The following is a 15,971-nucleotide window of genomic DNA, read 5'->3' on the forward strand; positions in this document are numbered from 1 at the left end:
ATTTCTCTGCCAACCGTTATCCTCTGGTTTTGGAATGCTAGGATTCTGGCACACTGCATTCCTCCAAATGAGAGTTTGAAAGTTGGCTCTTGATATGTGCAGTGACAATACTTGACTACAAGGAGGCATCTGACACAGATCAATTCCACCACTGCATGAGATGGTACCTTTCTTTCCTTTGAAACGCTGGCGAACTATGTCATACCTCACTTTGTTGACACTTGTGCATGAGGTTTTGCCATACAGCTTGCACACAAATGACTCTAACATGAGACAGTCATTACTCGAAACAGCTGCTGATGTTCCAAATCTGGAGAACAGAATTCTAAGATCTTCCTCCTTTTGAAGAAATTTTAGAGCTTTCAGCTTTCCTTGCCCAGCAAAGCAACTTGTTGTGTCACAGCCTGTGAATGCATGGACACCAAGTAATGCATCACACATCTGTTGAGACAAAGTCTTTGCTATCTGAGAGACATTATTTTGTCGCCTGTTGTTGCCACAGCCAGTATCAAAAATCAGGGTCTTTCCAATTGTCTCTGAGAATGAAAGGAGAAGTAAGAAGACATCCGTGTCTGGTGATCTGACAACAATTGTTTCACAGTTTGGTTGGCGGGAAGCATATTGACAGTGCAGTATAATTCGTGTGTCTGCCTCTTCCTGTGATGAGTAGAGATCTAGACAAGGTACAGCTGTGGTAAATTCATCCGTGTCACTGTAAAGTAAGGTGCATCTCTCTTCACAGACAAAGAAGATTTCCCTGTTTCTCAGTTTCTTTGCATATTCGTTACTTTCCCATTCCTTGAGGAGAAACCTGATAAGGGATCTTTTGTTATCAACGCAACTGAGAAATGATTTCCAACGTCTGGGCACTGTTGTTGCAGATCCTCTTAACAAGTATGCAGTATCTTCAGAAGATCATCTCCTCAATCTCTCACAACCTTTGATTGACTCTTCTATGTAAATATCAGTCACAAAGTGTACACAAGCTGCTTGTGGTAAGGAGGAAAATGTAAGTTTGGCTACTTCACCAAATGTATTTGGGATTGCTGACAGAGTTTGTAACAGTGCATTGCCATCAACAATGTAAACGGTGTTTGTTTTTTTTTTGGCATAATCCTCGAACATTAATGAATTGTCAGGCGTGAGCTTGTGCAATAGAGTTGCTTTGTTGGTCTTCAGAGGTAAACCATCTGATGAAGCCAGCGACCATGGAGTAGGTGTTAGAGGATATTGAAGAACTTTTTGAAGATCAACACTGTGCTCTTGGGACAAAACAAGAAGCTGGCCAAATAAATTTCTTTGTGCCTTGATTTTGACCACGTTCATGTCTTTTTTCACTGTTACCACTTTCCTCAATGATGCAAATGTCTTGGTCTTTTTCCTTTCTAATGGCTTGTGAAATTCTACAGTCTTTTCCTTCAGTCTGTTTTCAACAAAACTTTCAAACAATCTTTTTCCTGTTTTTTCCACGGCTAGCAGGTCATCAGCAACATCCTCTTGCACTTTCATTCCTGAAGCTAGACTGACCAGACCATCTTCAACTTCAAAGGGATTGATAAATGCTGAAAATGCCTGGAGGATCTTTTGCACTCGCTTTTCACTTTGTCTTTTTTCTGCAAGGCTCAATTCTTTGTGGGTGTCTATATCTATACAGTTGTTGTTGCTGATCATTCTTTGGGTTGCTGATACATATTCTGCTCGATTGTGTCTTGTTACACTCCAACGGTAATAGCTTGGAAGACTCTTGCTGAACCCAACAATACCTCCTTTTGTCTTTGCATGTTTGTTTATTGTTTGTCCAATAGTCATATCAACTGCTATTCTTCCAGCAGGCGTCCTTGATCTGGAGACACGAAATCCATTATCTTGTAACATTTCTTCTGCCCCTGGGTGGGAATGAATCAGGTTGGCTAGTGACACAAAATATACACTGAAATACTTGGCATAATTGTGGTGATTCATGGTAAAAAGCAGTGGGCACAGTTCTTTTAAACAAGATATATGAAGAAGAAAGTTGTTTGCCTTTGTAGCTCGCAGAAACTGGAGGAGAAGCCAAACTCTGTCCATGCATTGGATCCAGTATTGTGCAGTTTTTCCGTACTTTCCTGAGCGGACACTCTCTTTGAAGGCTTCATACTGGGAAAATAACTCAGCATACACAGTTGACTGGAGAATTTTATTAGCTGTATGGCTTGAAATTCCTTCGGTGAATTCCTTTATGTAAGACATGAGGTCTTTACTGAGTTTTGAATCCGTGTCCTGCTCAAATTTTGCAAGCAGAAGCCTCTCTAGAGCCTCCAAAACAGACACATGCACTCGTATAGCCCTGTTGTAGTTCTTTCCACTCATAACCCTATCCATAGAACCATGTGTACATAGCCCTGCTTCAGTCACAATTTCTTCAAAACCAGATCCACTTTGGAGCTTTCCCAGGGCACCTTGATATGAAATTATGGTGTGAAAGACACCCAGGTGAATAATGACTGTTTTGTAAAGCTGTGGGTTTTGCCAGACAATATCGTAAGCTTTCTTTGCTACAGCAAGGTCAAATGTTACAAATGTATATGTGTTATATGCCCATTAATCATGCCTGAATTGTGCTAGTACAAAATTCCTCTCGTTTATTTATCACTGAAAGGAAGCAAATACACTGTAATATATATTTTTTCATATTATAGAGAAAATGGCTATCAAAGATTTAAAAACCCTATATAGCTTTGTAAAATATTTTATGATATGAGACAAAAAATGAGAAATGACAATAAAATTCCACTATTTATTGCATTTGAAGCAATTTTAGGGTGATAAACAATCATTTTATTCACAAAAATGAGTTCACGAAAAATTGCACCCGATGACCTTTCAAGGGCCATAACTCCTGTAAATGATACTTGAAAAAACTGTAACACCCGGATTAATTTGTTATATGTCCCTGAAGCATGCCTGAATTGTGCTAGTGCAAAATCTCTCTTGTTTATTCATCCTGAAGGGAAACAAGTACACTGTAATAATTTTTTTTTTTCAAATTATAGAGAAAATGGCTATCAAAGATTTTAAAACGCTATATGGCTTTGTAAAATATTTTATGATATGAGGCAAAAAATGAGAAATGACAATAAAATTCCATTATTGATTGCATGTGAAACAATTTTAAGGTGATAAACAACCATTTTATGCACAAAAACGAGTTCACAAAAAATTGCACCTAATGACCTTTAAAGGGCCGTAACTCTCGTAAATGACACTTGAAAAAACGGTAACACCCGGATTAATACTCAAGATATATTGCTGTTTCAGAAAAACCATGTGGCGAAAACTCCCCCAGGGGTGGGGGGGGGGGGGGGGGGGGAAGGAGGGTTTCGCCCACTGGCCCATGCACTATAATATCTTTTATTTTACTCCACTTACTAGAGCAGTACAAATAAATATGATAAGTAACTATTGAAATGAATGAATAAACATATAGGCTATTGGTTGTCTTTGTGTTGTTTTGGATACTCAGCTTTTGATCTGTGCGTCCTGAGTTCGAGTGTAACCTTCGTTAGCTTATAACTTAAATAAGATTCAATAGTCTGATGACACGTCCGCCCAGCAACCAGAAACTCAAACCTGGGACCTCGCGATTTTCTGGCCATATTTATTATTTTTCTTTTATCTACGTACCTACTTGTCTTTCCAGAGTACAGTTGGTAAATGGTTAATTGTGATTCAACAGTCAGTCTCTTAATATGAATATGATATGATATAAATGGTATTTTTTAAAATGAGCTTTTATATAGATGGTCTAGCGCAATATCCACTAAACGTGCTCAATGCGCTTTACAAGTGGACCCTGGCCAGCAGCAAAACGTAACATGTAGGACGTGACATGACGCCTGTTAGGCGATATTACATTTTTTTCGGACAGAGACGACGCTGTTAACGGCCAGGTACTCGTCTTACACCTGAGTGCGGTGAGAGAATGTGAGTAAAAAGTCTTTTCCAAGGACTCAACTATGCGAAGAGCGAGGCTCGAACCCAGAACCTTCCGATCCGAAAGCGAGTGTCATACCACAAGACCACGAAGCCGCACAATGATATGATATGATATGATATGATATGATATAATATGATATGATATATAGGATAGGATAGGATAGGATATGAATTTTAATGGGCTCAATAGGAATGTGCGAATAGCAGATCAAATTCTAATTTTTAGCCATGAACATGTGTTTGTTATTGTTTGTTTTGTTTTTTATATCAGAAGGAACGTGGTCGAGAAAACAGAGTTAAAGTCAAGATCATCACATAATTAGAAACGTTGTTTTTCTGCTTTTTATGAAAACAAAAGTTAATCTCCGCAATAACGGCATTTACTTTATCTCATATTGTATCACTCATTCACTCACTCACTCATTCACTCACTCACTCACTCACTCACTTACTCATTCACTCATTCACTCACTTACTCAGTCACTCATTCACTCACTCAGTCAGTCACTCATTCAGTCTCCTGGCGACGTCGGTCGTAGAGGAGACACGAGAGCTGATCCCGCAGCTATTTGGCGCCATTCATCTCCGTTTTATTTGCGGGGGGGGGGGGGGGGGTTCCTTGCGGATTAGAGCGTAGCCATCGTAAACTTATAGATAGAATGAAGATGACGTCACTCATGTGTTTGTTATTGTTTTTTGCCATCCGCGTTTATGAGCAATGCTCACTGAACTGTATTAACCAGACTATAAACGTTCATGGATACACACGGTTTTGTGTGTTAGTTCGTTATACTTCCGGATGGCAATGTTATGAGCTTCTTAGCCAAGCGCCTATCTATAGCCCGACACTCACCCCCCCCCCCCCCCCCCAAAAAAAAAAAAGACGCCAAAAGACAAGTCTTTGGCTACAAAAGAAAACAAATTGTGAGTTGTATTCAACACTTCAATCAATGGGATAACTTGTTTCCTTGAGCTCTACTAACAATAACTCACTAGACGCTGCACAAACCTAAAAAGTGACGTCAAAGTCTTAAGAGGTTCTTGTGTCAAGCTCTTAGTTAACGATGGCGACGGACTGTCCATCCTTGCCCTTTTCTACGTTGTCGACCTCGTAGTTCCAGTTTTGTCGACCTCTTTTTCTCCCTCCTCCCAGACTGCTCTGTCCTGTAATATTATTATTATTATTTTGGCCGTTGAATTCCTGTCGCGTCACATGACCAGCCCACGAGACCTTCCTCCTTTTGATGATTGCATGAAGGGGTTTTGTGGACCTGTCGTGTTCTTATTTCGAAGTGATTATTCAGTATCAGATACTGAAATAGTGCTAGCCGAAATCATATTTATTTTTCTCTTGGTCAATCCAGGACAAAGACCACAAATTGTATAGACGTCTAGGTTAAGCTACATTTCAATTTTACGAATCAATTTCACCCTGCCATATTACTGGATTAAAAAAACAAACAAACTAAAGTAGAGCATTTAGATAGCGCCTTTTCCACACCAAAAAAAAACAAACAAACAAAAAACAAAAAAACAAAAAAAAAAAAAACTTGAGCTTTTATATAGCGCAATATCCACTAAACGTGCTCAAAGCGCTTTACACGGGATCCCTGGCCAACAGAAACACATAACATGTAGTTGTAGGACGAGACATGACGCCTGTCAGGCGATATTACAATTTTTTTGGGACAGAGACAACGCTGTTAACGGCCAGGTACTCATTTTACACCTGAGTACGGTAAGAGAATGTGAGTGCGCTTTACAAGGAGTCCCTAGCCAACAACAGCACGTAGTCACATTACCATTTTTTCGACAGAGACAAGGCTTTTAAAGGCCATGTACTTATTTACACGGTGAGAAGTTGTGATAAAGAACTTTCTCCAAGGACTCAACTATGCGCCGCTCTGAGCATGTCTCGAACCCTGGACCTTCCGAACCGAAGGCATGAGTCTTACCACTAGACCACATAGCCGCACGATGGGTCTCCATCATTTGACTACAGCGACGGGTGTTCCCGATCAAGTAAATAATGGGAGAGTTGATGATGTAGTGTTCTGTATCTCTCCTTTAGATGGGAGTCTAGGCGGAAAGCTGAGTTTTTAAAGTGTTTTTTTTAATAGAGCAATATCCACTGAACGTGCTCAAAGCGCTTTACAAGGGGTCCCTGGTCAACATCAAAATTTAACATTTAGGACGGGACATGACGCCCGTTAGGCGATATTACATTTTCTTTTCGGACAGAGACAACGCTGTTAACGGCCAGGTACTCGTTTTACACCTGAGTACGGTGAGAGAATGTGAGTAAAGAGCCTTCTCCGAGGACTCAACTATGCGCCGAGCGAGGTTCGAACCCAGGACCTTCCGATACGAAAGCGAGTGTCATACCACAAGACCACATAGCCTCACAAAGTCATTGAGCTTTCTGCAGAATTCGACCAATGGTTACATCAATAGAATATTGTTTAACGTAGACGTTTTCATGCCGAAATGGAACAAACTGGGATTAAAAAAAAAAAAGATTACTACGGCAGCTTAGTTTATTACACCTGTGATGTTTGAAAGGCTCTGTCTCATAAAGCCCTGTAAAGTTTGAAAGGCCCCGTCTCATAGAGCCCTGTGAAGTTTGAAAGGCTCTGTCTCATATAGCCCTGTAAAGTTTGAAAGGCCCTGTCTCATATAGCCCTGTGAAGTTTGAAAGGCCCCGTCTCATAGAGCCCTGTGAAGTTTGAAAGGCTCTGTCTCATAGAGCCCTTGTGAAGTTGGAAAGGCCCCGTCTCATATAGCCCTGTGAAGTTTGAAAGGCCCTGTCTCATATAGCCCTGTGAAGTTTGAAAGGCTCTGTCTAATATTATAGCCCTGTGAAGTTTGAAAGGCTCTGGCTCATATTATAGCCCTGTGAAATTTGAAAGGCTCTGGCTCATATTATAGCCCTATCACCGACGTGCTTCTTTCTAACCAGCGGTTACACCTATTACGAAGGATGTTTTATGTGCAAATGTAACCTATTATTATAAAGATCAATGACCACAAGTCTTTAATGCGACCACAATGGTATGTATTGCATTTGCACCTTTATCATCACGATGATGCTATTTATAGGTACATACGAGCACACGTGGCTTTGTACGTGTTAGACATGTGTGTGTGTGTGTGTGGGTGTGTGCTCTTGTAAAGGCGTCAAAATGAGGACATCCATAGGTTACACAAGCCACACAATGAGGACATTTTCAAATAGAGGTCCAACATTTTGGACCTCATTTTTTAAAGACCTCTATGGTCTATGTAATGTCTAGAATGAGGACCTGAAGTGGAAATAAAACGAAGACCTCATTTTGTCCACTTCATTGGTAACGTGTGTATAGCCCATTATACACATATTTTGATCTTATTTTCACACACAACCCACGGGCTCATGAGCAAGTCATTCTCGTGTCATCTTTTGAAATGCTTTATTTGATTGGCTGATTTCAGCCAATCAAATAAGAGTTTAGTACCTAATAGCAGTTCCGATTGTTCTAGTTTCGCAGGGTTGCCAGTTTGGCATTTTAAATGCCAGATTCCAAAAATCTGGCATTTTTGAAAACCGTTTGGCATTAGAAAAATCATTTGGCATTTGGCATTTTCATTTGGCATTTTCTTTTCTTGTATATTATACTTCAAATGACGCCTTTTCTTAATTATTTCTAAACGCGTAAAAACAAACATCTTCACATTTCTTTTTCATTCTTAAAATCCAACCGTGGTGTAGTGGTTTAGCACTCCACTTAGTAGTCAGTAGGTAAATAATTACCCCAACAGGAAATTTAGTATAATTCAAAAAAAAAAAAACAAAAAAAAATAAAAGAAAAAGAAAAGAAAACACGCAAGCCACCAGGATATGATAGTAAATTGTCTATCAAAAGTGAGTAGTTTTCTTAGTGGGGGTGGGAGTCAACAGACTTTGGCATCTTTTTGAGTATTTTGGCATTTTTTGAGTCTTCCCCTGGCATTTTGTTGAAAAATAATCTGGCAACCCTGGTTTCGATTTCCTGTAAAAAGTTTGCGAGGGTCTAAAATCAACATGTCTACTAAACGTTTGACTTTCAAGAACTTTTTTTCGCATTTGCAGGAATTAAATGAAAGGTAAGATATTAAATTATAGTATTTTGTTTTTATTACTTAGTAGTCACACTAATTATTCTTCATAACTTTCTTTCACACTTTCATGTAAACACAGTTTCGACTTCGACAAAGTTGTGACTGTGCCTTGTACTTGTGCTCTTTTTTGACTATTGAAGAAAAATACCAACCGTGTCATTAGTTTTTCTTTCGGATTAAATATTCTATGGCAATATTTCCTTATTGTGTCAGCATCTATTGTAAAATTTGAAACAAATGTGTAGTTTGTAAGAATATAAGTCAATGTTTAGATCTGGTCATGACGCGCTTACTTCGATCTACATTGTTGTGTCTCGGGTAGGGGTTATAACAGGCTGGAAACTAAGTTGGCAGTGAACACTGAAACAGTTCCAATTGATATATAATTAAATAATGCATTGATAGAAATTTTCCCTGTGTGCTCGCTTTCTTGTATCAAGTCATGTAAAAAAAAAAAAACCAACTTGATGTCTTATTAATATATAAATAAGTTAAGTAAGAATACCACTTGACCATAACGTTCTCCATCACTATCACTAACATTTTCTCTGTCACCACTACCTACAGTCACTGAACTCACACTCTGATCATGACCATCATCACCATTGTCAACAAAAATGCTTTAACTTTTACCTTTAATATTATCATTGTTGCTGTTATCGTCACTTACTTTTAATGAGTCTTTGCTCATCTCGTCTTATCATTTGTAATGGTAGACCTAATCACTGGGTTTTGATATTTCATACACAGAAAATCACAAAGAGACAACAAAGTATCAGAATCTCCGAAAGAGGATGAAGATAATGAAGTAAACAGGAAACACGACATCTTAAAACCAGAAGCAGAACTTGACCCGAGTGACCCTGATTCTATCAGAAATCCTTTCACTGATAGTTCCTCTAGTGAATGGTATGTTTTAAAAGTAATATAATTGGGATTGCTAACCTCATTATTTCTTGAAAATTAATTATCTACTCTCCTGGAATGATTCAACATTTTTTAATTATTAAGAGAAATCACGTTGACTATAATATTGATATTGATAATAATTTTGATGGTTAGTGGTCAGACTAATGACCTTGAGCAATATGTGATTTTTCGTCTGGTCGGTGTGACCTTTTGAGACACTTAACATTTATTACGACATTCATCACAGATGTGAATATGGTGAGAGTACTACACTACCATGTATATTGTGTAAGTTTCCAGGAAGCTGTTAGAATAAATTATATGTTCTGTGGTACCTGTTCCTTCTTTTTTCTTCTTTTTTTATGTAGCAATTTATTTTTTAAATTTTAAATATTTTATTTGTTCAATTGTTCTATAAAGGAACAAATACAGATTATTATTATTATTATTATTATTATTATTATATATATATATATATATATATATATAAATATATATGAAACCATTTTCTTTCAGGGAGCCCAATTCCACCGATGAAGAAGACATTAAACTTTCAGACGAAGAGATATCAAATAAAAGTTCAAGGTAGGCAAATGGGGATTTGAAAATTCTTAGTCCAGTGTTAATCATATTGCTAAGTAAATAAAAATTAAATATATACATAAGCACCGAAAAGGCTAGTCCAAAACTGTGGGTTAATCCGTAATGCAAAAAAAAAAAAAAACCCAACCTATTTCTTTATTGTATTGTCTATAGTGAATAATCTGGAAAGACGGTTAATCTGAGGTAATTTCTTGTTCCCAAACATTTCGTATTAAGCATTGTGACCTCCATTCCAATCAAAATGTCTCATTATAATTGAGATCTCATTTTAACTGATCTCCTATGAAAACAAAGTATGGTAAAAAGAATAAAAAAGGCTGCATTTATAAAGCGCTTATCTACGGTCTAAGCACTTTACAATGACAATTCACTTTCCCCAATAAACAGCAAACATGTAACACATAGGACAAGACAGGCGACCTGTTAGGTGCGTTACAATTTAATGGGACAAAGGCAGAGCTGTCTTAACTGCCAGGTACTCATTTACACCTGAGTTGAGTGAGCTAATGCATTTAAAGGACACAACGCCCTGACAATAATTTCTGGGAGACAAGTTTTTTGTCACCCATCCATTCACCCATCATGTTCAATATGGCTTGACTATTCCAATTGATGAGACGTGGTTCCACTTCGGCCACTATTATTACAACTACTACAATAGATGCCGGATTCAAGCACGGTGTTTGTGAGGAGAGAAAAGTGTGCTTGAATGCGAAATTGACTTTATATTGTTATTTATCTCTAAAAAAAATGGTATTTTTTTAACGCCCCTTTAAACACAGAATAGGTTATATAAAAGGCGACACCTCCGATTTAAAGTAAGTGTGCGATAGAACTATGGGATACAGCCGTGAAAACTCTGGTTTTGAGAAAAAAATTCCACTGTGGGATTCGAACCCCTGCCCTCGAGGACCAAAGGCGAGTGACATAACCATTTGGCTTACTTATTTCTGTCTTATTATGATACACGTCTTTTCTTTATCTCTGGTCTTTTTAGACGTTTGCTTTGTGTGGTAATGTTTTTTATCTTTTCTTTTCTTTTTTTTTTTGCATGTGTGTGTTTGTGCTCTTGTAAAGGCGTCAAAATGAGGACATCCATAGGTTACACAAGCCACACAATGAGGACATTTTCAAATAGAGGTCCAACATGTGTGGAATCCATTGTGATGGTGGGTGGATGGGGTGAAAAAATGAAGATAAAAAATTGCCGACCTGACTGCTTTTGGCTAGAGTGTAAATTCATTGAAATGTTCATGTAAATTGTATCTTTTCATGAGTGGACTGAGAAAAATAAGAAAATCGCACTCCATTTTTATCCAGCCACATTATAATTGTTCTATTTCTTCTTATTTCTCAGCTACCCGGTGGATCAACACATCAGCGATTCTTGCTCTTCTTCTGGAAGTGCAAGCCCTCAGTATCCCATGCTGTTCACAACAAACACGAACGCTCCACCAATTGATATACAGCCACAATTTAAGAAATGGAGTAAATATCATTCATGTTTTTATTGTGATAGACAGATTATCAAAATGGCTAGACATTTAGAAATGAAGCACAAAAATGAGTTATCGGTTGGCCAAATATTGTCATTGCCAAAAGGGTCTTATGAGAGAAGGAAAGCTTGGGTGAAGATAATAAAAGAAGGAGATTACAAACATAACTTTGATGTATTGGAAAAAGAAGAAGGTATATTGATTCCAAAATATCGAGGAAAAATTGTACAAGTTGATGCACTTGTTCCCTCTCCCACTTGTAAAGGCTTATATCGCAAAAAGAAAGTAGCAGCTCATTCCTTAACCTGCTGTACAAGAAAACCTAGACGGGCCTATAGGGAAGGGAGTCTTATGTTACCTGTACCAAAGAATGTTTCAAAGTCCTTGTGGCAAAATGTCTTACTAAAGATGAAAGATGACTCGATATCCCAGAAGGCAAAAAGCGATGCATTGATTATTGCATTTGGAGAGCGAACATACCACAAACGTGATGTTGAAGAGCACACTGCTGGCCATATTAGTGGTAGAATGAGAGAACTTGCGCGACTCGTAATAGATTTAGAAGATCGGTCAAATGGAAATATTAAATCCCTCACAGATGCTCTCCTTGTGAAAAACTTTGACACCCTTGTCGAATCTGTCCGCAGTGTTGCAGAGTATTCGGATGAAACACATTCATTTGGGAAGGGTTCCCTTGCTCTCAAGCTCGGATTCTCTGTAAAGAAATGTGCATTCATACTGAAGTCACATGCCATCCAAAAGAGTGACCAAATGCAGAAAGATAATGCTGATAATTTTTTATCCCTTTTCACTGGAAACTGGTGTGATCACATTTCATCATCAGCAAGCCAATCACTAGAAAGAAGGAAGTTCAACAGCCCCCAACTACTCCCTTGTTGTCAGGATGTAGAAAAACTGTACAGTTATGTTAAGAATCTAAAAGTGGATGATTATCCCTCTGTAGCAAAAGCAGCTTTGTGTGAAATTTCTCTTTTCAACAGAAAAAGAGGTGGTGAGGTTCAGCGTTTGACTCTAGAGAATTTAGAAATGGGCAAAAAAAATCAGGAACCCGTTGATGATGAGATCATTCAATCTCTTACAGAAACAGAAAGAACACTTGTTCAAACATTCACTCGCATAGAAATCAGAGGCAAATTCAATCGCCGGGTAGCTGTACTACTGACACACTCAATGTTGACCAAGATTGACATCATCATGAGGGAAAGAGATAGATTATCAATAAAGAGCAAATACCTCTTCGCTACTCCAAATGGAGAGAGGCCATATCGTGGAAGCGATGTCATTAGAGTTATGGCAATTGAAGCTGGTGTTCCCAATCCACATATTTTTACCTGGACGTCTTTAAGAAAACAAGTTGCAACTATATCCCAAGCTTTAGAAATTTCTGACACTGAACAAGACCAGTTAGCTCAATTTCTGGGACATGATATCCGCGTTCACCGCGATTTTTATCGCTTACCTCATGACATTCTCCAAAAGGCCAAAGTTGCAAAAATACTTATGAAAATCAACGCTGGGAAAAGCACTTCTGTGGAGGACTACTCACTGGAAGGAAATTTTGAATTGGAACCAGATAACAACAGTAGCTCAGGAGAGTCAGATATGGATGAAGAAGTGGAGAAATGCCAAAAAGACACACAAGAATTAGGGCCAAGTGAGATCAAGGAGCCATACGCTATTGTAGACAGATATGAACGTGTGGGACTTAACGAGAATTCCTCTGATACGAGAAAAAGTGGGAAAACGCATAAATTGACACAAGCAGAAAGACATGCCGTTCTTAAACACCTTTCGGTATTCATAAGAATGAAAAAAGTACCCGGTAAAGCAGATATTGAAAGAGCAATAAATCAAGAACAATGTCTAAATGCAAGGTCATGGCGAAATGTTAAGGATTTCTGTTACAACGAAATAAAAAAATCTGTAGGAAAGTATTAGTCCAAAAATAACAGTAACCTACATAATTGATTATATCACATCCATATAAAAATTGTTGTCACTTTCTTTTTTAACCTTCTCTTGATATAAGAAATATTGTGTACATGTATCAATGACTCTTACGATGGCTGAACATGTCTGTCTATAAAATTGCCTGTTGCTTAATAAGTTTTTTTAGCTAATGGATGATTGTTATGAAACTCAAACATAGTTTTTATTCAATAGTGTTTTTAATGGACGATTGTGTTTTATCTTTGTCTTGCTGAATGAAATGCACTATCACACATAACTTTTGTGGTGACATGAGTACTTTTAAAATTATTTCCTTTACATGATAATTTGTATTGCTATGTGGTCTAGAGGTTAGCAACACGACTTCTGATCCAGTGTTAACTGAAGTCATGGATTCAAACCCCATTGAGTAGTTGAGTCCTTGATCGGAAAAAGCGCTTAAATCCCATGTTCGAGTCTAATATGCTGCATGACCCGCCCTTTGTGTTGAGTGTTGTTGTGGCTGGGGACCTATTGTAAAGTGCTTTGAGCACGTTTAGTGGATATTGTGTTGTATAAATGCTCTCTTTTGTTAATAATTTTATATATGATGAATTGTTAAAAATGACTGTTTCTAATCCAAATGCAGTCACCTGGGCTAGTCTAGTAAAAACGTTATTGTACCATTGTGGTCTGGGGATTTATTGGGAATTACAAAGTGTAAAACATGTTGATTTGTTCTTGTCTCTTTACAAAGAATACAAGGCATGTATATACAAGAATGGAATGAAGAGGTGGCAAATACAGGTTCATTTAAACTTTTCAAGAACATCAGGTCATAATTTAAATATGAAGAATACTTGAATATGGTGAACATGTCTCACTGTATTTCTATCACAAAAATTAGACTTAGTAAGTTGGCATTAGGGAGAGGCTAAATAGGCTACATTAACTTGTTCATTGGCCTTGTATGATTAATACTGTTGAGTGTATTTACTCATGGAGCCAGTGAAGGAAGGATACAGTGGGCTGAACACCTGCTTGTCTATTTTTCCTGTTCCATAGTAATCTCCAACTTGCACTTGACCTTGTCCTTTAAATGGTACTTAAGGTTTAGTGCACAGTTGACCACTACACTGCAATAGACGGTATTTTCAGGGGTTGGATAAACAAACAAGTTTGCATTTGTTTCTAATAGAACGAGGGAGATGGGGTAAAAATAAGTTAGAGAAAAAAGTATATATGTGAGCTTGGTGGGATTATTGAATATGGATATTGGCTCTTATATAACCTAGTTTGTGTTGAAAGCGCCGTTAAACCCCACAAACAAACAAACAAGAATATGAATATCACTGTCTGTTAGTTTTTCCTCGAATGTGAATGAAAGAAATATATGTTGTCTAATTCAATGTTGATTAATCGGTAATCCTAATATTCACAATTTCTTACGACTTATGAAAAGTACTGAATTTAACACTGTGAAAAGGTTGGAAATGCTATGTTTTAGAATTCTCAATCAATATGGAAGGGAATTGATGGCAACAAGAAATAAAGTACCGAAGATTTCTAATCAAGTTAAAATAGAAAATTAATCTGAGTACATGAATAGTAAATAAAGTGATATACCATCATCATCATCATCATCATCATCATCATCATCATCATCATCACCATCATATTTTTTTTCACAAATGTTTTTGTTATGATTATATAGATTGTATTTGAAAAATTGGTTGAAAACCTAATAAAAATGTTATTTGTTAAAATATGAATCATGATGCCTACATTTCTTCACTTTTTAAATGATTTGTATGATTTAGATAAATGTAATTCAATGCACTTTCTGTGTGATGGGATGAACTCAAAAAGGATCATTTTTTAATTTATTTTTCCCCGGGCCTCTAACCCTTACCGCCATGGTTAATGCTGTTACTTAATAGTTAAATCCAATTCAGTGTTACTCATTTCAAACTTGAATTTATTTTTTACCTAAAGTAGTAGCTTTCATTCGTCCATCAGACTTTTATCATACCTTTTTCTGGTTAGTATTAGTTTTATTTTTACTCATTCTTTCATCAACCTTAAATGTTATTATTAAATCTATTCTATCCTGATCCTAAAGAGGAACACAGGTGAACACAGGATCCTATATTCCCCATAAACTTACTTGTTATGCTTACATGTAGCTTATAATTTTTGTTGTGTATTTTTCTTTTATATTTGATCTTTATACATCATGAATCGGCATTCAAAGCTACTAAAATTATCTATGATTTGAACCGTCGAAATATTATTTGGTTGGTTGTGTATCAGTAACAATCAAGTGAAATTTTCTTGGTTCATGATAAACATGACAACACTTATTTAATTTAGTTTCGTGAACATTCCCAATCAACGTAATTGTAATTAATACAAAGTCAATCGAAATGTGTTTAATAAAGTTTCATTTAAAATTTATTCTTGCCTTTTGATGATTATTCAACAGTTGTGGCAATTTTTAAAATGTTTCATTGTGGTTTGTTTTGTCACACGTCTATGATTCATGATGACGTTTTAAGTTTGTTTCATACAGTGCACCCTGCCTGGAGAGGTCACGTTTAGTTGGATGGAGGTTGTATGCAATCAGTAGTGTTGTATCGCACTGTCCCATACAAATCCACCAATTGCACATGCTTTATCAGTGCCTGCTCCCATATTGCTCATGGGGAGATTTTGTAGCTGGATTATAGAAAAACAAAATGGGTATTTCAGTTCTCTTCGCAAAAATTGCAAATAAATTTGAGAGCTGTTTGAAGTTTTTATCAAAAGAACAAACAGTGCTACTGGAGTTTGGTTAGATCCAGCTCGGCTTGTACAAGATGCATTGTGCTGATGTGGTCCTGATTCAATACGACTCTTATC

The 15,971-nt window shown here is 37.2% G+C and overlaps 2 protein-coding genes across 6 annotated transcripts in view; both read left to right on the top strand.

Annotated features, from left to right (window-relative positions):
* LOC144967470 (adipocyte plasma membrane-associated protein-like) overlaps window positions 1-15,971 on the top strand; it is a 75,454-nt gene that overhangs the window by 34,246 nt on the left and 25,237 nt on the right. The gene's annotated exons all lie outside the window — the stretch shown is intronic.
* LOC144969189 (uncharacterized) lies at window positions 8,023-13,079 on the top strand. The gene is made up of 4 exons (XM_078908300.1): window positions 8,023-8,097; window positions 8,863-9,021; window positions 9,538-9,606; window positions 10,982-13,079. Exons 1-4 carry the CDS (start codon window positions 8,036-8,038, stop codon window positions 13,077-13,079), a joined length of 2,388 nt encoding a protein of 795 aa, XP_078764426.1. The 5' UTR covers window positions 8,023-8,035.

This window comes from Berghia stephanieae, chromosome 3 (assembly GCF_034508935.2).
Source record: "Berghia stephanieae isolate SIO BIC M18660-M18661 chromosome 3, UCSD_Bste_1.3, whole genome shotgun sequence".
Taxonomy (NCBI): domain Eukaryota; kingdom Metazoa; phylum Mollusca; class Gastropoda; order Nudibranchia; family Aeolidiidae; genus Berghia; species Berghia stephanieae.